The sequence below is a fragment of the Primulina tabacum genome, chromosome 13, assembly GCF_025594145.1.
Source record: "Primulina tabacum isolate GXHZ01 chromosome 13, ASM2559414v2, whole genome shotgun sequence".
NCBI lineage: Eukaryota > Viridiplantae > Streptophyta > Magnoliopsida > Lamiales > Gesneriaceae > Primulina > Primulina tabacum.
Window position 1 is genome coordinate 31,409,991 of NC_134562.1, and position 22,008 is coordinate 31,431,998.

Genomic DNA, 22,008 nt, shown 5'->3' on the forward strand with positions numbered 1-22,008 from the left:
ATACTTTTCTACCAAAACATTTTTGATCTCTAAATATTTTCTTAACTTTAAAAACTATTACAAAAATAATCCCCATTGTTAATTTTATGTTTAAATATAACCATAACTAAATTGGGATATTTATTTTATTTTAGAGGCAAAAAATGAATAAAAAATTTAAAAACTAAAATTATGATGGTAACCAAGATACAACTTTATTTTCTTATACTAACGCAGAGTGTATTTACTTGGGTGCTAATTAGTCGGATTGTTAAGCCCATGAGTCTAGGGAGTTGTGTGCCTATCTGATGGTGCTGTCTTATATCTATTAGAAATCTGACTTACTAATTCTCTATCGTTGAGTGCACCTACTTAAGTGATAATGAGTCTGGCCGTTAGACGCATGAGTCAGGGGAGATGTGTGTCTACATGTTGGGAACAATGCTAATAACAGTAGCGTAGAAACAAACTCGTAAAGATAAAGCAGTAACCGAATCAAGTTTGATGTTTACAGTAAGAATATCGTGCAAAGGAAATCAAAATCAAACTGAGGCCTGTAGCGATTACAGTTTCCTTAAAATAGATTCGCTCCATCCAGTATGTTCTTCGAGGTTTCAACGGACGTCTGTTTCCTAGGATACAACGAAACAACCAGCAGTGACTTAGTACGAGACACTACTACGGCAAACTGAAAACGTACATTTACTTTATCACCGAGATTTAACGGAGACCAAATGAAAAGCTAACAATATGAAATGCAAAAGAATATTTGAAAGAGAAGATTTTCATATGTTTGAAATGAGAAAATGAATACGCTATTTATAAGCCCCAAAATGCACACCAAGAGTTATGCAAGATTAATTAACTCAATTAATTTTTCTATTAACTCAAGAATATGAAGAGTCAAAACTCTTCAATTAACTCAAGAATGTAGAAAGTAAAAAGACACTTCCACAATAATGAACACAACTAACTCAAGAATGTGGAGAGCCAAAAGAGACTCCCACATTCATGAGACATAATTTTTATTCAAACTCTAAATTTGATTCAAATTTCCAACACTACCTGCTGGTGCTGTCTCATATCTCTTAGAGATCAGTCTTTTATTTATTTTTTACTGTCAGCCATGTCACTAACATAAACAATAATTCCTGTTAAGATCCGACGTCACTCTTTTGTGCCCTGCCTAGCCAATCAGATCAAGTCGCACAACGTCGGCAGTTTGACGATAAGAACTTCTCAAGAGGTCATCTATCCCAATACTAATCTCACTCATACACGTTTAACCGAACAATAGATAATCACATATCTATATATAAATATATATTATATTATTTTTATTGTATATATGATCGAAACTTTATAATAGTATTGTATATAAATTATTAACACAAACAAAGCTTGGATAAAAGGATCTAATTGATTAAAATTTGTAGTTAAAGTATATAATAAATCATTTAAAAATATAGAAATTAAAATGGATGGTTTATTTTATAAAAAAATCATAATTGTAAATTTGTTAGTTTAAAAATATAGAAATTAAAATGGATGGTTTATTTTATAAAAAAATCATAATTGTAAATTTGTTAGTTGACATGCTGAAATTTAGGGATGACAATAAATCGAATTCCTTCTTCTCCGTCCAATTCACTTCAATCTTCGTCATCATCTTTGTCGGGTATTCAATATTCGTTATCATCTTTATATTCTTCGAAAGATTAAATATCTATAGTTTGCACAAATAACTTATTACCATCTATAATTCTGTTTTTTAAATTTGAATTATTTCAATAATATGTACATATTTAGACAATTTTTAAGAGACGAATAAGAAAAAAATTAAACATAACGGAAGAAATAACAAAATATTAGAAATAGTTTATCTCAACACTATCATCTCACATAAATAGCTTAAGCTTTATATTAATAATTTTTTTATTACTTCCAACCATTATCATCCATCCCCGAACCCGATTACCCATGATTTAGTTTAGGAGTAGGTCTCTAAAGAGACGGTCTCACGAATCTTTATCTGTGAAACGGGTAAATCCCACCGATATTCACAATAAAAAAATAATAGTCTTAGCATAAAAAGTAATACTTTTTCATGGATGACCCAAATAAGATATCCGTCTCACAAAATACGACCCGTGAGACCGTCTCACAAAATTTTTTGCCTTAGTCTAGTCTAAAACAATCTCACAACATCGTCCTCCATTTGAGTTGGTTATCGTAATCTCCAATGGATTCAAAGAAAGTTGTAATCCCTACTAAAATGTATAAATTCTTTTTTATAAATATAAATATTGTTATTATTATAATAATTATTATTATATTTTTCGAAGATAAGATTATTAAAACTTCCAAACTTATTAAAATTACGGTGTTAGTATTTGATTACTTTTCAATAATGTAATCGAGATTATTTCAATAATGTAAATTTTTTAAAATTTAATGACTAAAAGTGATGCGTTGAAATTTTTAGAAACGAAATTCTTTAGTCAGAAAATATGAAAATATAAATTTATTTTTCTCATCATGAAACCATATGAAATCCAAAGAAGGTTAATTGGGATTTATAAAATTATATATATATCATTTCAAAAAAAAAATATATATATATATATATATATATATATATATATGTACATACAATAACTATTCCCTCCATCTCACTTATACATGGTCGTCATTTTTTTTGGCTTGCCAAATATATGATCAAGTATCTATAATTAGTAATATTCTTTTCACTGTGGAACCGCGAGAGTCATTGGTTCAAATCTAACAGCGCGGGTGGTTCCATTTTTCTTTCAATGGGAGTCGATTTTTTTTCTTCTATAAAATAAAATTGATCGGACCCGATCACTGCGACCTCCTTTGTGAATACCGACCCCATCATCTCCACCATGTAAGTTTTGAAAACGTATAATTATTTTTTGAAAAAATGAAGTAAAGATAAAATAAAATTCGTTTGTAATTTTTTTAAATCGATTATCTTAATTTATGTGAAAAATAAATAAATCTATATTCGTGAGACGAAATTAATATGAGAAAAAGAAAAACAGGGCTGATGAAGAATAAAGACAGCCAGAGCAAGCTGGGTCTTGCGCGGGTGTGAAGGTGTAGATGTGATATTAATACTCTTCCAATCAATGACTTCTACTTGTGGAATCTTCTTGGATTTGTACAAATTGAATCTTCTTGGATTTGTACAAATTTGATTTTTTTTAAAAAAATAAATAAATACAAATTTGATTTGGTTGAGTTGTGACTTGCATATTCATTTGAATCCTTTTTTTTTTCTCGGAATAAATTTGGTTTGAAAAATTAGAAGTATTTTATCTAGAGGGATTTATCGTAGCAAACTTGGATTGTAAAAATAAAACTCCGTGTTATTTTGACACGCACATGAATATAAGGCTGTATTTAGATCGAAAGATTTGATTCAGAGGAAGAAATTAAAAATTTGCTTTATGTTAGAGTTTAATACTTGATTGTATTTGTTACGATTTCTGTTAGAAATGCTTAACTTTATATGAAAACGATTTGAAATTAATTTCAATTTTGTCTATCCAAACATGTCATGGAATTTGAAATAATTATGAACGATTTTGTTGTAAATTTTATAACCATCCTATTAATAATAATAATAACAACAACAACAAAAGTATATAATCAAACTATTAATTTTTTATTATTTATTTATTTTTTTCAATCCCAGGTCATTTTGAGTATTATGGAGAACTGAATGTACAATTTAAATAAATTTTGGGTGTGATTGACAGTGGTCAACGATGACTTACATTTTCAATTCACGTGGATTCCGCATAAGGTTGTAAATTTTGGACCAATTAATTGGACATTTCAATCCTTTTTGTTGTTGTTGTTGTTGTCTTTTTTTAAAAAAATTCATTATTTCAAAATTGGAAGTTAATTTCTCATTATTTTTCATAATTATAGTATGTCTCTCGTTTAAATATAATCAATTCAAATTGCAATATGTAATCATTTTAAATTGTTGTGTGATCCGTCATTATTTTTTACAATTATGATATTACTCATATTTGAATATAAATCAAATTAATTATAAAAAGAACTTTTTATATTGCACAGCTCAACATGTGGAAAATTTGAAATTCGCTTGATTTTTGTTTGTATGATTAAATCAAAAAATTTGAAATCAAAATTCGAAAATTTCATTTAAAGGGCAAAATGAGTATCAAAGATGAGACTCAGTCGGTACGGTGGCTAGAAATTTTGGCGCTCAATCTATGTCAAATCTGTTATAAAAGTAAGTAAATTAATAATTATATACTAGTGTAAAGTAATGCAAGTCAAAATTTAATACATTAAATTAATTACAAGGAGGATCTATTATTAGATCACCGCATTAAGTTCAGATGGAAAATTATTTAGGTTACGTTCGGTTGAAGTAGATAATGATAAAATAATATTATGTTTGATATGATTATTAAGAATTGAATAATTAAGAATCTTTTGATCAATTGACAAAATTGCCCTCCACTTCGGCGGCGGTGTGGTGGCTGGCGGTGGCGACGGTCGGCCAGCAGGTGGCAGCGGCGCCGATCTGCCGGCGGTTGGCCGGTGGCGGCCGGCCGGTTGCGGGAAGTGTTGGTGAGTTTGGATATAGAAGAATGGTAAAATTGAAAAAATAAGTTGGATTAAGAGTTTGATAAATAATCCTAGGGAGTGAGGAATGATTATTTTATCCCAGTTAATATAACTTAATCATTTATAGAAATGACTTGGCTAAATAAAAATCCTAGCAAACATAAGATTAGGTGGGTTAAAATTTATAAACCCACCTAATCCTCCCAACCAAACGCAGTCTTAATATAATAAGCATGACACCACCACTGCTGTGAATGTGTCGTATATTAGATTTTAGGGGTCTGAGTCGAACTTAAATTTTTTACATTAATATATGTTTCGAAACATAATCTTTATTTGTATAATTTGAACTATAGTTTTTAATATTTTTTTTATCATATTTATCGCAGTTCTATGGATTATCAAAACTCAAGGGAAACAAACTTTCTTGATTCATATATTGCATATTTTTCATCTATTATATAGATGATTATAAGTCATATAACTTGTAAATTTAGAAGGCATTTCAATTGGTGTGTGTATATATATCTCGGTTGTATAAATTTTACATTCGTTTCATTAAAAAAATCATATGAATTGATAGCAGAGGTGACAAATTTGTAAATCATGCCCTAATCAATATATGAAACTTTTTATTTTTAAAATCATTTATTAATGGACTTATCAATACAAAAAAAGAGAAAAATGAAAAATAATAGTTAATTTTTGGGGCCTAATCCAGAATGCAACGTAGACACATTGAAATTTTTCAACAAAAAATTCCTTTAGGAATTCTTAATACAAATGTTTTAGAAAATATTTTAAAGTAAATTTTAAATTCGATTACCTCAATCTTTTAGTAAAGTGGGAAACATTTGGTTCTACAATTAGTATCAGAGTCAAGGCCACGGGTCCAATTACTTTTATTGTAAAAAGTGCAATTATCGGGAGAGATATTATTGATGCAATAATTGTCTTTGCATGATAGAGAAATCGGAATATGAAGCTGAGTTATTATACAATTTAAGAGATTTGAGTTAAATCATTACCACAATCTATGACTTACGGAAAATGACAAATGTTCATTCATACAAATATCATACTACTTTATTTAAAACATTTTTTTTGACTCCCGTAGGTTATGGCCCCTAAGACGGTCGCCTCACGCGCCTTACCTCAGGTACGAGCATGATTGTATATGATATGATGAAAATTATCTTGATCAACGCATTATTTTTTGTTATCTTGATATCGATAATATCATATTCATGATGAATTTAATAACAAAAACTTTAATGAGACCTTCTCATGGCTGTGAGACAGATATCCTTTGATTGTACCCGAACTAAGAAAAATTTAGTTTTAATATCTAAAATATTATTTTCCACTATAAAAATATGATTTTGTTAGTTATATATTGAAGAAATATTGAAATATATGCTAATTTGGGTAAGAATATTACTTTTTATAGTCATTAGTATATTTTTTTTTGCAAAAATCTATTTTTTTAAATTCTGTTATGGAGAAATATATGTTGATTAGAGTGCAAAATATTACTTTTTATGTCAAGTATAATGCATGTATAATATATGTTGATTTAAGTGACAAATACTTTTCACTAAACTTCATAACGCTAAACTCGATCGTTTGCTTTCATGTTTCTCTGTTGAACCTTTACATCTTCAGAACTCCTGATCATTCATTTCTCAGAATTTCTTTTTCTCTGATGGCATATTTCACGTCCCACTGAGCGTGCCAATTTTGTTGATTTATGGGCATGTCAGGTTCAACATGCAACGATTTGTGTGAAAAACATAAAAATCTAACTTCCATAAATAAAGCGAAAGTGAACTCTAAATTCAATCTTTAGTTCTAATCTTCTAAATTGATATGCCTTAAAACAAAATGATTAAAATTGGAAAATGATGCAATAAATCCCCAACATAATTTTGAATTCACAAACTAGCAGGAATTCACCAAATACTAAAAATTATAATAAATTTGACTAAAGAAATTAGAATGAAGATGCTGAAAAACTAATTATATATCCTAATGAAATTCTACGAAAACTTAAAATATGAAGATTGAAATTTGCAGAGAATTTGCTCAGTTCAATGTGTGCGTGTGTATCTTGTGTTCGTGCCGATTCTTTCTTTTTCTTCAGACGTCCGGATGGTTATCCCATTCTCCTCACTGCCCATGATATTTTCCACGATCTCGTCCATTAACTACACGCTACACGACTTATTCAAACCATTTTTAATCACTAATAGACTTATAATCTTCTTGTTATCCTCCAGTTTCTAGGCTTAGACCTAATTGATTTGGGTTTAAATTCATTTTTGCATGCAAAGAAAAGGCCTCTCTCATCTCCCATGGTCCCCCTCCCAAAAGAATCTTAATTAGTATATAAAATGCCCTCCGACGTCTCTGTCTACATTACGGTCCGTGTGCGGAAGCTTGGTCTTGTCAACTTTCTAGAATCTATATATATGCTTTCCACGTATAATACTATTTCTATATATACTCGATCCATGCAAATATATATATATATATATAATATATATATATTAATTGATAACTTATGGATGAGTTTACTATCCCTGGCCCATCCCTAGCCCAAATGGAAGACAAGCTCATTAAGGGCTCAAGTATTCTCCTATAAATGTCAGGTTTAAGCGTATGATATTTCATTCACTATATTATTTTCAGCAGCACCCTCAGTTGCTCTCCACTTATATCCTCAGTCTCTGACTTGAGCGTCGGAGGGGCTAAGCCAGGACACTCTCCTGGCTCCCTTCTAACGGTCTTATTCTTGATTTCAGGCTCGGGATAATTTCGAAATCTGCGTGTGGACTAGTGACATTTGCTGGAATCGGATCCTAAATTTACAGTGAGTATATATATATATATTCCTTTGTATCATATCATATCAATATAAATTTCTCTTCAGGTACGGAACGTTACATGTGTGTATCCGAGAGAGAGCAATCCCAGAAATTTGTTGGTTTATGCCAATGGCTTCTAGAGTAAACAAAGAGCAAGAAATGTCGGTTATGGTGTCAGCTTTAACTCACGTGATTGCCTGTGATCACACGGCGGTGGAAATGGGCGGTGGGGGCGGTGGCGGTGGCCGTCCTTCAATATCTGCACACAAAAGGAGGCGTGAGAAGGAAACTACTCGTGATTATACCGATGATGATCAGTTTTCTCCTTTTTGCAGAGCACATCCGATTAGAAGTTCCAATGCAACATTCTTATCAGGTTTAATTTTCTTAATTGTACGTGTAAATGTTCGTTTCCATAATGCAAATTCATGTACGCGTGTGAGTGTGCATGAATATGGAAATCCCACTACAAATCTTTCTATCAAAACATGGATGAACTTTGCAACTCTTACTGTCAAAAATTACGTTAAAAGAAAAAGATTTGAGGACCAGGCCGATCGGCGATCGAGATCCTTTAGTTTTTTCCATAAACTTTAGTTATGCTGTATATGCATTACCATGTTCTTAATTTATAGCTTGATGATACAAACTACAGAAGCTACTCCAAGCACGATTAAAAGTACAATAACTACAGTAACATCAACAGCAGCGGCAACATATGAATACGAACATCATCACCACAAAATCAGTACCAATGAATACATGACATCCTCAAAACCAACCAACAGAAAGTATAGGGGTGTGAGGCAGAGGCCTTGGGGAAAATGGGCTGCCGAAATAAGGGACCCATGCAAAGCCACAAGGGTCTGGCTAGGCACGTTCGACACGGCCGAGGATGCCGCTCAAGCCTACGACGAAGCAGCACTACAATTCCGTGGCAGCAAAGCGAAGCTCAACTTCCCTGAAAATGTCAGGCTTATACAGCAGCCTGATCAAAATCAAAAGAATCTTTATTCGAAACAGGTTTTCGCAGTTTCGACTTATTCGGAGCCTGTTGTCTATAGCCAATCTCAGTTTGAAAGTTCGAGTTCAAGGTTTTCTTCGGGGATGGTGATTCCTGGTGATGATACACAAGGGCATGATTCTACGGGCTCGAGTTCGGGTTACTCATCAGAGTTACCCCATTGCCCGGTGTTTTATACATCAGTAGCTGAACCACCATTGGACGTTAAACGTGGAACCGAACTTAGCCGGAGCAGCGGTGGCGGCCATCCGAGTTCATGTAATCATGTGGATGATAAAAAATTCTCGTAATATTTTTTTTTTGTGGTTTTGTTTTTATTATAGATTAGAAGTTGTTTCAACACGGCATTTGTTTGTTGTGCATGATTTTCTTACTCGGATTGTTATCGAGTAGCTCTATTGTGAGACGTTCTCATGGATTTTTATATGTGACATTATCGATATTCACAATAAAAAGTAATACTCTTAGCATAAAAAATAATATTTTTCATTAATGACCCAAATAAGAGATCCGTCTTGCAAAATTTTAAAATAGCTATTATAAATAGATAAAAATCAATATGTATATAGATATTAAACAATTTAACATTATAATGCATGATAGTGACCTAAAGAATTTCCTTTTAAAAAATCAGAATGAAGTGGTTTATCTTTAAAAAAACTCCACCATCATCTGCTATAGCACTTCAAAAAAGTGAGACTCTTATCTTCTACATTCATTCAACTTCAATTTAAATAATCGAAAATCTAAAATTTATAAAAGTAACATATATTGCCAATTTTTTATAATACCAATCATATTATATAAAAAAATCAAATTATCTATATATAAAATTAAAGATATATAATTTTAAAATCGGTTTGGATTGAATTTTTTATCACAACTTAGAACCTGACAAGCACCAATCCTATAACGAATTTATGAGTTTATTTTGTCGTATTCGTACTTATTTGACATTTTTATCTCATGTTTTGTTTTATTGTATGTAGGTTTGATTAAAATATGGAGAAAGCTCGAAAATAGAAAAGAAAATCAAACTTTGTGATGCCACGTTAGAATTAGCCTGGAAAACAAGGAACTATGATTAGATGTGAGCTAAGGAAAATCTCGAAAAACAAGGCCTAGACTCTGTGCAAGGTCTGGAACGAAGTTTGAGCAAGCAATGCATCACAAAGAGCCTGACAACCAATACAATACAGAAATAAGATGAAGAATTCTTTGATTCATATTGTCGAAAAACTTCTCTAACAATCTTGGTAAGGAACGATCGAGTAGTTTGACTGAAATCCTTGATGATCTGAATAAGTATTCTTTGAAGCGATGACAGATGAACAGTAAGAAAAAATCAAAATGAAAAGTGTTCAGAAGTCTTTTAAGAATGCAAAATTTAATCATCTTTCTATTTGTTTTTAGTTCTTGACATTCTCTATTTATATTATCTTTTGAATTTTTCCATTTAACATTCGAATGTAGCCCATTAAATGAGCATTAATGCAACCGTCATCCTTTCTTGATTTACCACACCTTTCAATTGATTATCATATTGAAAATTACCAAATATGATAGAAAATGACAACTGACAACATAAAGTAACTAGCTCTGTGCGTAGGCTTTTGTGAAAAACATTCCGATATTCTGAAATCCTGTTTGATGCGCATGAGACATCGAGTAACTTAGAATTACAAGATCGGTTGAATGGATTTTACTGAAACGGTTGAGTGACTGTAACACAAAACAAACGAGGGCTTGATATGATACAATAAATTATTGTTGTCGTTACCAAAACTCGGGGATCTATCATGCATTCCGTCATTTTCTTAAAATTTGAATTTCCCTTAATATTTATTTTATTGTCGCTTGATTAAATGGCATTATTTACTTCAGAATAATTTAGTTCATCTTGGCTAGTTAATTATACAAAATATTCATTTTTTGGATTTAATCCACGTTAAATCAAATATTTTATATCATAATAACTAGATGACAATCTCTATGAAAACAAATATCACTTTACTTGGTATACGCGAAAGGATTTCCATTGAAAAAGAAACATAATCAAAACAAAACAAAAAAGTAACGAACAGCAAAACCACAAATCGTCACATGCAATCAATTCAAATCGATAAAAAAAAAAAAAAAAAAAAAGCCAGCACAAGAAAAGGCCAAGATTCATGACTAGGTGTGTTCACTTCATCTTTAGGTATTATGGTATCAGCAGCATACAAGTTTGCCAGTAAATGATAAGGTTGAGCACAACAAAGTACAAGCACAGAAGTTCGCTTGTTCCTCAGCAGCAATGTAAATCTTAATTGTAGCAATGAAAGATTCAAGCATAAGATAGGACTTCAGAAAAAAACTGTGAAATGTCAGGAGCCAAATAATTGGAGCAAGCGACGTGTGTCGTTGCCCAGTCATCAGAATGGCAAACCATGTTGTCTGCCACAGATTCATTCAAACACAAATTTTGTTTCGAAAAAGGTTTTGTTCAATCAAACCCTTAGTGCAGCTTTGTGGACCATCATCTCCTTGTGAATTTGGTGACAACTCTTCTCTACAAGGTCGAGCAGCTTCTCCAAGTTCATAGACCAAGAATTCAGAATGTCATTGCTGTCCTTGGCTGCCTGGAAACAAACTACACCCATAGGTCTGTCTATCTTCGCCACCAATGCTTTTGAGACCACCATATCAGAGAGATGTTTCTCAGTCTCCTGTGACGATAAAGAGAAGAGTATATTCGCTTCAACATATTCATTATTACATCAAAACAGATTCAATTTCCTTCTTTAAAAAAAAAAAAAATAGGACATTCATACACAACTCCTCAATTTCCTACTGCATGGCTTTTTTCTTGCAAGTGAGACAATAAGCCGAACAGAATGCGGTATTGGCTCATGACATCTTATGTTTTGGTCAAAAGTAAACAGATTTTCTAGCAGTGATTTCTTTAAACTCAAAAAAAGTGAAACAAAAATTCAGGAGAACTCCAAACGAAATCAAAGAATCATTTCAGATAAAAAAATTACCAATATCAGTTGACAAACACAGAAGGGGTTGAAGAGCATAATTAACAGTTCTATGAAGAATAATGGCATATACCTGTATGTTAAGACATAATAGATCTGAAAGTCTCTTCAAAGTTATCCGTGAGTAATATTTTGCCACGACAAGGATGTTCTGCATGAAAATCATGTAACGTAGAAGATCTTAATTGCTGATAACCAGAATAATGTAATATATGATCAAAATATGCAATGAAGATTAATTACAGAGTACACTCAAAAACCAGGGTATTGGAGCATTACATGTTCTATTACTCTGAGTTTAAGGTCTTCAGCTGCCTTTTCTCCCAAATAACCACCAAGCATGTTCTTTTCATTCTCAAATTCATCTTTGAAGGTGTTCCACAAAGATGTCCATTGAATAACCTCCATGGTAACTAGCTGCTTCAACATCGACCTAATGGCAGCCAAGACAAGTATTGATGAAATTGAGGACAATACTGTGTAAAGAACAGGAAACGGCAAAGCACAACCACAACTATATTTAAAAAACCAACTTGAAATGAGGGATCTCTGAAAGATTCTTATCCTCCAGAGTTGCATTAAGAAGGCTAGACTGCATCGGATCATGAGGCGACAAGACCAAAAACCAGCATATTTTTCTCAACACCTGCATGAAATACGGCCAAAGTGCCAAAGACAAAATCAGCAGAAACAGGGGATAAAAAGAAGCAAAAATATAAGCGAAGAAAAGATAAACTCATAATACACCTTATTTCAAGCAATTACAAGGTTCATTACAGAACCAAGCAATAAAGGCCTTACCGGTGTCCACTGCACGGTGTCTTCTTTCACAGATGGAATCTCATATATTGACTTGTAACACCGGCATATTTCCAGGTAATCATTGCTATGTGAATAATACCTACACCATATGGAAGTCAATTAAACATTTTGAGCATGGGGCATGGCCATCTTGATGTCAGAAATTCATCAGATAAATATTTAAGAACAAAAGGTTAAATAGCAAGAGTAAACTCTATGGTATTTAAAGTCGCAAAACTACGATCGTCAATTGTCGAACGGTAGAAATGTTTGACGGAGTATGCATTCTTAAAGACCAAACAAACAATTTCATGCACCAGGAATCACCCTGAATGGAAAGAAAATAAGAACCTACTGCTGAAAGTTAAGAGGAAACAATGGTAAAGCCTAAACATATCTAGTGTTGTACCTTACTAGTTACCTCACCAAATATTCTTATGTTTTGCCTGCGTATGAACGTGTTCAATAGTTTGGTAGGAGTTATGGTTTAAATTAAACCTAGCAGTAGAAAATATAACAATAAAAACTAAATGGTGTGTACCGAATCATTAATTGGTAGTATATCCGCTTCAACTCCAACAGCGATGGAACATCAGCAGGAGCCTCTTCAACAATATTATCACCTTCTTTAGGCTTCTTCTTTTCTTTAGAAATATCAGCTTCAAAAACTCTAGGACTTATCTTTCTTGAAAGTATTTGTGCACGTACGTAATCCTGGCGATCTAAACACAAGCGAACCTATGAATTTGGACAAGAAATCACTACATCAGATAAGCTAAAGTCCAGTACTTCAGAAACTATCAAGAAATAAAAGGACAAAAACGGAGTAACCACATACTTGCTCAAGAATGAAAGCTATTTTTTCTGTTTTTGCCATTGCGCCAAAGGTTTCCACCTGTAGATTATATCCATAAGCAATTAACAGATAGGAAGATCAGATATGCCTTGTAAATTAAATGTCTATTGGCTCAACGCAATTGTTATGCAAACCTTAAGACAATTTTTCCAAAAACATACTTGAATACCATTAAACACGATAACTAAGGACCAGAGGTTCAACCATATCAAAGCATCAAATAATTAATACAAGGAGTCAATGAAATAGAGAATTTGTTTAAGCAGTGTACTTTAGCACAATTCGAGACAAAAGGAATAATATGACTCATGAATCACAACTAAAGCGCCAATAAAGAGGATTATCATTCACTAACCGCAATTTCTTGCATCAAATCTGCAGCTTCTGATATAAGTCCTTGTTCTTCCTTAAGTTTTGCAAGTTTCTTAATCAACCGAGCCCTCTCAATCTCAACATATATCTGTCAGACGTAATATAAATTTGATTTTACCAAAACAAAAACAGATGTCTTCTAATAAACGAAAAGAAGAGATAGTATGAGAGTGGATCACCTTTCCAGCAGATACACTATTAAGTGTCTTTATAAGTTCTATTTTAGTATCAAGATCTGGAGTCTGGTCAATATATTGCATCGATTGTTGGACCATGGCTTGTACGGCCTACATAATAACACCAAAAAAACCCATTATGCAACTCCAGAGGATATACAACAATAATTGCTAAAAAAATTCAGATATGAGGTGACGAGACAAGTGAGCCATCACCGCAAGACACAACACAGATGGTCATGTATTTACAGAAACTTTCTACATTCTCCAATCAGCGGATCTGTCAACAAGCACATTATAGCTCAACAATGTTTTTCAATGTGATAGTTCCATACAGATAATGATATATTCAATTTCAAACATCTAAATCTGAAACTTGGTGGGGCACAAACAAGTATATGATGTCTAGTAAGTGATTTGATCTAGATAAAAAGAGTGACTATGAGTAAGTACCCATCGAATCTCTCTCGTGGTTCAACAACAAGAGTTAGAACAATCAGGGGATGGCTACACTTGCTCTTTGGAATGCTTCAGGATCAAAATGGAGATAGAGTAGGAGGTACAACATCACGGGCACTAAGGATCATCATAATTTACTTCAGGTTTTCAGTATTGCCATGTTTACGAGTTTCAACGGACCAAACAGAATCACCCAGAGAGGCACAGCCTCTCAGTCAGCTTGATCATCCAAGTTTTAAACATTATCCCACCCTCTCCCTGAGTGATTGTGGTACAACTTACTTAATTGCATTGCTATAGTAAACTTTGTCAAGTTCTCAACCATATATAAGTTATAACTGTTTACGTAGCCTGGGCAGTTTCTTATATTTGCTAGCCAGCTATGATGGATTGGAGAAAAATGGTGGTCATACAGCTTAAGAAAGAATGGAAGAATCATTTTGTAGAGTAAATTTTCAAAACAGCATCAACCTGTCAAAATTTTAGCACTTGTTCTTTTCGATTTCCCATGTAAGGAACATACTTTATCTAGCAGAATGACCCTCATAATGAATCAAACTTCCATTCATAATTCTTATTCTACCATCAATCAGAAAACAAACTACAATACCATAACTTGAAATCCAGATACACTCTCCATCCATACAAACCCAAAATCAGTATCAAACCAACTTTTGTTGAGCAAAAAACAACAATACAAACCCAAAAAATGCAAGAAAAATTAACTGCCAGAACTAAAATTAAAATGAAGAAAAAAACTAAAATCCAAAAACTGAAAAAGCACCAACTTTCAGCAATTAAATAACATCAATTTAAAAAACCCTAATCTAGTACCATTCACAACGAAAAACAAGAGGGACAATATTAGACCTGTTTCAACTGTCCACGGCGCTTGGAGATAAGAACAATCTGTTCATTGAGCGTCTTCCACGCGCCGGCTTCAAAGCACAGCTGCAGAATATCAGTGACGGCCTTACGAGTGCCTGCCACATCACCTGCTTGCCTCATCTGCTTTTCGACATTCAAAAACAACTCAATTTGCGCTTCCAAATTCCCCCCTCCATTTTCCTGCAAAATAAAAGTGAAAAATCTTAAAAATCACAGAACGAGATCTGAACGATGGACAAAAAAGTCGTAATTGAGAGTCGGAGAAGAGGATTCGCTAACCATTTCGATTGATTAGATTCCAGTAACTGATTATTTTGTTGAGATCGAAAAATAAAACCCTAGACACGAAGAATATAAGGGGTAGAAACGACAGAAATGAAACCAGAAAACGAGCTCGGAATGGGGGAAACCTCGAGAACAAGTAGAGAATAAACTTGACATTGACCCCCATAAAAACGGTAAATTACAAAAATGCCGCCCTAGGTTTGGTAAATAAGATTAGCCTTTTTAGCCATTTACGACCATCGATCATAAACTCAATTTTATGTTCAGTTTTTATGTTTTAAAATTATATTTTTCACTTTTGATATATAATTTTTTTTTTTAATTCGCTCTCAATTTCATATTTTATCTAATTTTCCTCTTGAATTCAATTTTATTTCCGTTTTTCATTTTATTTCTCTATTAAAACACTTTTCTATTAATTAAATCTAAGTTAGTATATAGTATGCATGAATTGTTGTGGTACTAGATTTTCGATAATATGATACACTTTGACACAAGACATAATACATTATAAGCTAGATTGTGGTACAATGAACACGAACATATGGTACACCTTAACATATACAACGACAATATCATTTCATATATATCATTTGTCACAAACGTACCATACCATAACACTTATATTAAAAAATGTTCAAACTAATTTGTACACAACTTATATTGTTCTCTTTGGGGAAAAAAAGTTGATAAAAATATTTGAATTATGACAAAAAGACATCAAAAGTGATGAAATAATTATGGAATGTTTGATAATTTAAGATAAATGATGAAACTAAAACTTAGTTTTATATCTTATTTCATATCATTGCATTAAATTTGCATATAATATATGATATAGTTATTGTTATTGAATAGAATGATGATATTAATTAAATCTAAGTTGATATATAGTCTGCATGAATTTGTGATACTAGACCTTCGATAATGTGGTATAATTTGACATAAAACGTGGAACTTTATAAGCTAGGTTGTGATACAAGAACAAAAAATGAGATTTTCGGTTTATATTTTTTTCCTTTTAAAATAAAAAATAATATTAACTTAGAGAGGTGAAAAATACGATGTTATCTCACTAGAGAGTACAGAGTTAAAATATAATTACCTAGGGACTGAACTTAAAAAAAGTTTTAATTTTGGGTATTTCCCCCAATTTACCGTCATGCAGATGTTTTAGCAAAAAATGCAAATATTTGTCTGAACATTTTCTCTCAAAAATTAGAAAAAAACATGATCAATGTATTTTTTCGAGAATACTTTTTAAAAGATATATTGATGAAATATGATGTATATTTAGTATTAAATTTTATGAAAAAATGTCATATTTGCCCAAATTAATTTTATGATGCAAGGACGGAAATAGGATTTAGGCTTTGGGAAGCCGCTTACAAAAGACTGACAAATAATTAAAAGAAAAAGACAAATATTTCATCCATTATATTTAATTAAGTATCGTATGCATTTATATTTTTAACAAAAACAAAAGTTGGCTAAAAAATTCGATATTCCTTAAATTTTTTTTAAAATTTTCAATGATAGCACCAATATAATTTAACAAATTTTTTCATTAAATATCATCAATGCATCTGAGAAAAAATTATCATTCATTTTGCTTTGAAACCTAGTTTTGACGATATTCATATCTTATAATGATTGCTTTGTACTGTGTGATAGCTGTAGAAACTGAGAGAGCAAGTACAAAAATAATTTGTGATAGATTTTCCTTTTTAGTAATAGAATTTGCATCTGACATAACTTATAATGATTGCTTTGTAACATTCATCATGTTACATAATAAGAAAACCATAAGCAAATTGCATAACAGGGCTCGTCTGCAAATTAGAAGTGATTTGATAATACAATTAGTCTGAGCATCTGAGATAGAACAAGAAACATTCTTAAATTCATTAAAATTAGGCCTATGGGTCACTTAGGGACTGGTGTGTATTGGCCAACATATGACCTCATGTGAAAAGAGAAGATAATTTAGCCTATTTGGTCAACTCTAGGTAAAGGAACAAGAATATCTCATTAATTTAGGTAAAATAATTTTGGCTATTTAGACAACTCTAGGTAAAGGAACAAGAATATCTCATTAATTTAGGTAAAATAATTTTGGCTATTTAGACAACTCTAGGTAAGGGAACAAGAATATCTCATTATCACTCTCTCAAACATCCAACATCATATACAAACTTGTCATCAATCCCCAAACATCTAACATCATGTGTATACCCATCACAACTCTCTCAATATCCGACATCATATATAAGTCATCACCACTTTCCAAACAATATCCACCAATAACATATCCCCGAGAAAAAAAAAAAAAAAAAAAAGAAATATGACCCAAGTGAAATTGCATGCAAGTATTGCGGAACAACCACATGTAAGTCATAAGAAAAATACACGGATATGCAAAAAAGTCATTGAATAAAATGTCACCGGACAGACGATTTCGGTTGGTAATAAATCTAGTAAGCGGACTAGGTCAAGTAATAGTATTTGGAGATGAGTCCGGTATCGTACCCACAGAGATTGATGTTTAATTACTAGAATGTGAATAATTTTTCCTAATTTAGGCTAATAAAATTCAAATGATGGGAGATAAATTAATTAAAACTAAATAAAACAATTTAAATAAATTAACTAAAGCAAAAATAATCCAAACTATTAATTTAGACGAAAATTCAAATTTTTTAGAAACGACTAAGGCGCACAACGGTACCGAGACAACTTATAATCTATGTGTCAAATTCATATTCATTAAATTAATTATTTAATTCACGACGGAATTTCCAAAATTATTTATTAAACGATTCCTCGAATTAATAAACCTAATTAAATCTAACAGTCCAATTATTGCTAACTGAATTTAATTAGATTCAACCGCATTAGATCGCTGTGAAATTCCAGTTTTTCAACCTAAATTCGCACACTGAAATCGAATATTATTTCTAGTCAATTTAACCATGTGTTGATTGATGTCTGAAGCAAATATTAATCTATCGCCTTCCGGTTTTAGATTAACCAACAAATATTCAATTTAATTGGCCAGATTAAAAGAACACATGATAAACGACATCAATCAATTAATAAAATAAATAATCTAATTGAATTAAATTCAAAACATCAAAAAAATAATATGTCTCGGCCATATCGTGGCCTTAGTCTATAAAAATCTACTCCATAAACTTAAAATAAAAGTCAAAATCAGTGTTTAAATTCAATGAAGAAAACATAGTTAAGAAAGAAGGAAAAGAATTCTCAATGATTTGTAGCGTGTGTGTGGAATTCCTCTTGCTTCTGCCCTTCACTCTTCCTCCCTTATGTTCTTCTTCCGCGGTGGTACTACTTCACAGTAGCTTCTGTTCCTTTTTTCCGCGGTCTTCTGCGCTTCTTTCTTCCTGTACGTTCTGTTCTTACGGCTGCTCCGTGTACGCTTCTTTTATCCTTATCAATGGGCCTCTTCCTGCAAATCTTTTTTAAGGCCCATCTCAAATAAAAGGAAGTGTAGATAAGGTCTTTATCAATATTTACATAGATTTTTTCAAGATTTCAATATTATCAAGGAATAAAAATATTTTATTTCCTTTCTTTTGATATTTTTTTTTCTTTGAAGTCTTGTAAATTATCTTTTATTCCAAATTTAATCATTTTCCTCTTTTATTCAAATCTACAATTATTAATTCAATTAAGCACATAATTAGGGATAAAAATATTAGATAAGGGCAAATATTATTAAATTAAATCTCTAAAATCTTTTCAAGATTTGGCCTTATCATCACCCAAGGACAATGTTGCACAAAAGGCTAAGTGCAAAGATAAAATAACATGTGTTGCATATGTATTGGCTCGTGACAAAGAAACAACGAGGAGTTGGGCCAAAGCAGAGCCGTACTTTATGTAAGGTCAAAAAGGCCACCGCCTCGGGGCCTGGCTTTGGAGAGGCCCAGAATTAGTATTATTATTATTATTATTATATGTTGAATTGTTGACACAATAAAAAAATCTAGCTCAATATTAAATAATATAAAAACCAATTTGAATATTTTTTTTAATAATTGATTAAGCTCGATTTTATCTCAAAATCGTTTTGAACAATTTAAACAATATCAAGAAAGTTTTGGGTTTTGTTGAATTTGAAAAAAAAATAAATAGTAAGAATTTAACTAGTTTGATGAAGTATTCTATGGAACTTCGATAATCTTGAGTCGCGATGTGCATTTTACATTAACTTTTTTTCAGAGTTGATGGTCGTGAGATGCTATTCAACAAATCAATAAAACCACTTTATATGATACAGTGTTTGAACAACACTGAATTATTTATTTTCAAATACCTATGTTGTTTGACAATACTGAATGATTTATTCTCAAATACTTATGTTGCCCGTGTGATTTTGTTATTCATATCACTTGCAACTCATTAGCAGAAAAGAAGCTTATCGAAATTGAAGTTAATCAAAAAATATTTGTGATCCACAATGTTATATGATAGACTAAATGTGCTAGGTGGGTTGTAGATTGGCAAATATATGATATGACAACTTAACTATACTGTTTTTATAAATATTTTCAAGTTTAAAACAAACAGGCGATTATTATTTATGTAATCATTTCAAATATTTGTTGATTTGTTATTAATGTAATACGTTGTTTCTGGTCATATGACGTATTTATGTATTGCTCATTGTATTTGTTATTTACAAATTTTTGCTATTACTTTCCGCAATAAGAGAGCATTTTTACCTTTCACCTCAACCCCATCGAATAAAAGTACGGTATTGGGCCAAAGTATGGCTTATCACCACCCAATCCAACAACAACTATCATCAACAAAACCTACAAGCATAATATGTATAGAAAATCAACCGCATGCAGGTCTCAAAGCAAATACATGGTGTTGGTGGGGGAAACGGAGAAGGTGACTCTGGTGATGTGTAGATGTGCAAGAAAATGACAACCGAGAAACAGTAAGGCCAACAATTTTTGGGCCAAAGGTAAGAGTTTATTGACTAACTGTTAGGATCGATTAGGGGGATCATCGTTGAGTTACGATAGCTCGGTTCTTGAAATATTGAACGTCGATGAATTAAAATTGAGTTTGGTTTTCAAACCAAGTGAAAGACACTCAAAATAATCCTTCGTAGAAACCAATTAAACATTTTATAAAGAATTTAAAAATATATGTAAGTTGAATGAGTAAAAATATTTTGGTTGAAGCATTTTATCCAAACACTTTGTATGCAATATTTTGGTATTTGAAGAACACATAAAATGTTTCAACAATGAATCTTTAAAAACATTGGAAATGATGAGTAAATGCAATAAATAAATAGACACAAATTTGTGTATGGATGTTCAGAGATTAACAACTTCAACATCATCCTTTCTTCCTCTTGGGAAAGATCCACTAGAAGACTTTGATTTGTACAACACCTTGTACAAACTCATTTCAACTTAGGACTTATCTCTTGCCTAATTGAAACTCCTAGCGCACTCTCGATTGTAGGTCGCAACCTCACAATCTGCATAGTATTTAAAGTCTCTTATGCCAATATTACAAACGTAATCTTTAATGTCTTTGTGTGAAGACTCACTCAACTAAACTTTAAAATTCAACTCGCTTGTATATGTGTGATTGATTGTGTGTGAGAAATTTATCATTTAAAGTGTACATCTCAAATGTATCCCCACACAAAGGCTCGTGCTCTCAAATAACCTATTTCTTTATATCAGCTGCACATGCTTTGAATCCTCTTCAAAAGCTCTTGTTTGACTTTCAAGATGATGTATTTATAGGCCTCAATAATAATATATACATTAGACACAAGAATATGACAGTTTGGAAAGTTTTTATACTATTTCTGAAATTGTAACGGTCAAATTCGCTTTACTGGACATTTTCCCGAACTTAAACTGGTCGTTCAATGGTTGAAACTGGTCAGCAGTTGAAAACTGGTCAGCGGTTGAAACTGAACTGGTCAGCAGCTCAATCTGGTGTGTTGAAATCAACCTTGCTGATTTCAGTTTATGCAAAACCAGTAGCTTCATCATCATTTATCATCATCTTAAGTTTCGATTCAGACTTTGACTTCTGAAGATGATTTGTATATCATCATCTTATCTTTCCAATTCATACTAAATCACTTCATTTCAATAACCGAGTTGAGAGATATGGCAAAAATACCGTAACTGCTCATACCCAACTTATTGCTGTTTTTGTGCAATTAGTTTGATCATTCAACAACCAGTTTGACCTAGATGCTATTTGATTTTGCCCAACTGAAGTGCAATACAACTTGTTTCAAATTGAGTTTTTTAATCGGTCATGTTGTTGGATTGTTATTTGAATCAACAAATTGAGAGATATCATCAACACACAAAAACTCGCCAAAAATTTTAGTTTGGCTAAACTCAATTTCAGTTTCCTTCTTGTGTTAATAACTCCACACTTGAGTAAATATGTTAGAAATATAATAATAAATTCTGTTAACATCAAAATCAAAATTACGAACATGAAATGTTCCAACACTAACTGTTTGTGATACTTTCCATGATTCCTTAGTTTCAAAAAAAGGTGCAACAGCCACAAGAGTTCTTGGATCTCGATTGCATTGCTGAAATAAATATAAAAACAATCA

At 32.0% G+C, this 22,008-nt stretch overlaps 2 protein-coding genes across 2 annotated transcripts; one reads left to right on the plus strand and one right to left on the minus strand.

Annotated features, from left to right (window-relative positions):
* The first annotated feature begins 7,520 nt into the window (after window positions 1-7,520).
* LOC142522833 (uncharacterized) lies at window positions 7,521-8,874 on the plus strand. Its single transcript, XM_075626390.1, has 2 exons — window positions 7,521-7,854; window positions 8,134-8,874. The coding sequence occupies exons 1-2, from the start codon at window positions 7,602-7,604 to the stop codon at window positions 8,790-8,792; spliced, it is 912 nt and encodes a 303-aa protein (XP_075482505.1). The 5' UTR covers window positions 7,521-7,601; the 3' UTR covers window positions 8,793-8,874.
* Window positions 8,875-10,649: 1,775 nt separating this feature from the next.
* On the minus strand, window positions 10,650-15,514 carry LOC142522549 (26S proteasome non-ATPase regulatory subunit 12 homolog A-like). The gene is made up of 11 exons (XM_075625997.1): window positions 15,357-15,514; window positions 15,060-15,257; window positions 13,734-13,841; window positions 13,538-13,642; window positions 13,165-13,221; window positions 12,868-13,064; window positions 12,327-12,426; window positions 12,059-12,171; window positions 11,805-11,958; window positions 11,599-11,676; window positions 10,650-11,210 (listed from the first exon to the last, which is right to left on the minus strand). Exons 1-11 carry the CDS (start codon window positions 15,357-15,359, stop codon window positions 10,992-10,994), a joined length of 1,332 nt encoding a protein of 443 aa, XP_075482112.1. The 5' UTR covers window positions 15,360-15,514; the 3' UTR covers window positions 10,650-10,991.
* Window positions 15,515-22,008: the final 6,494 nt, after the last annotated feature.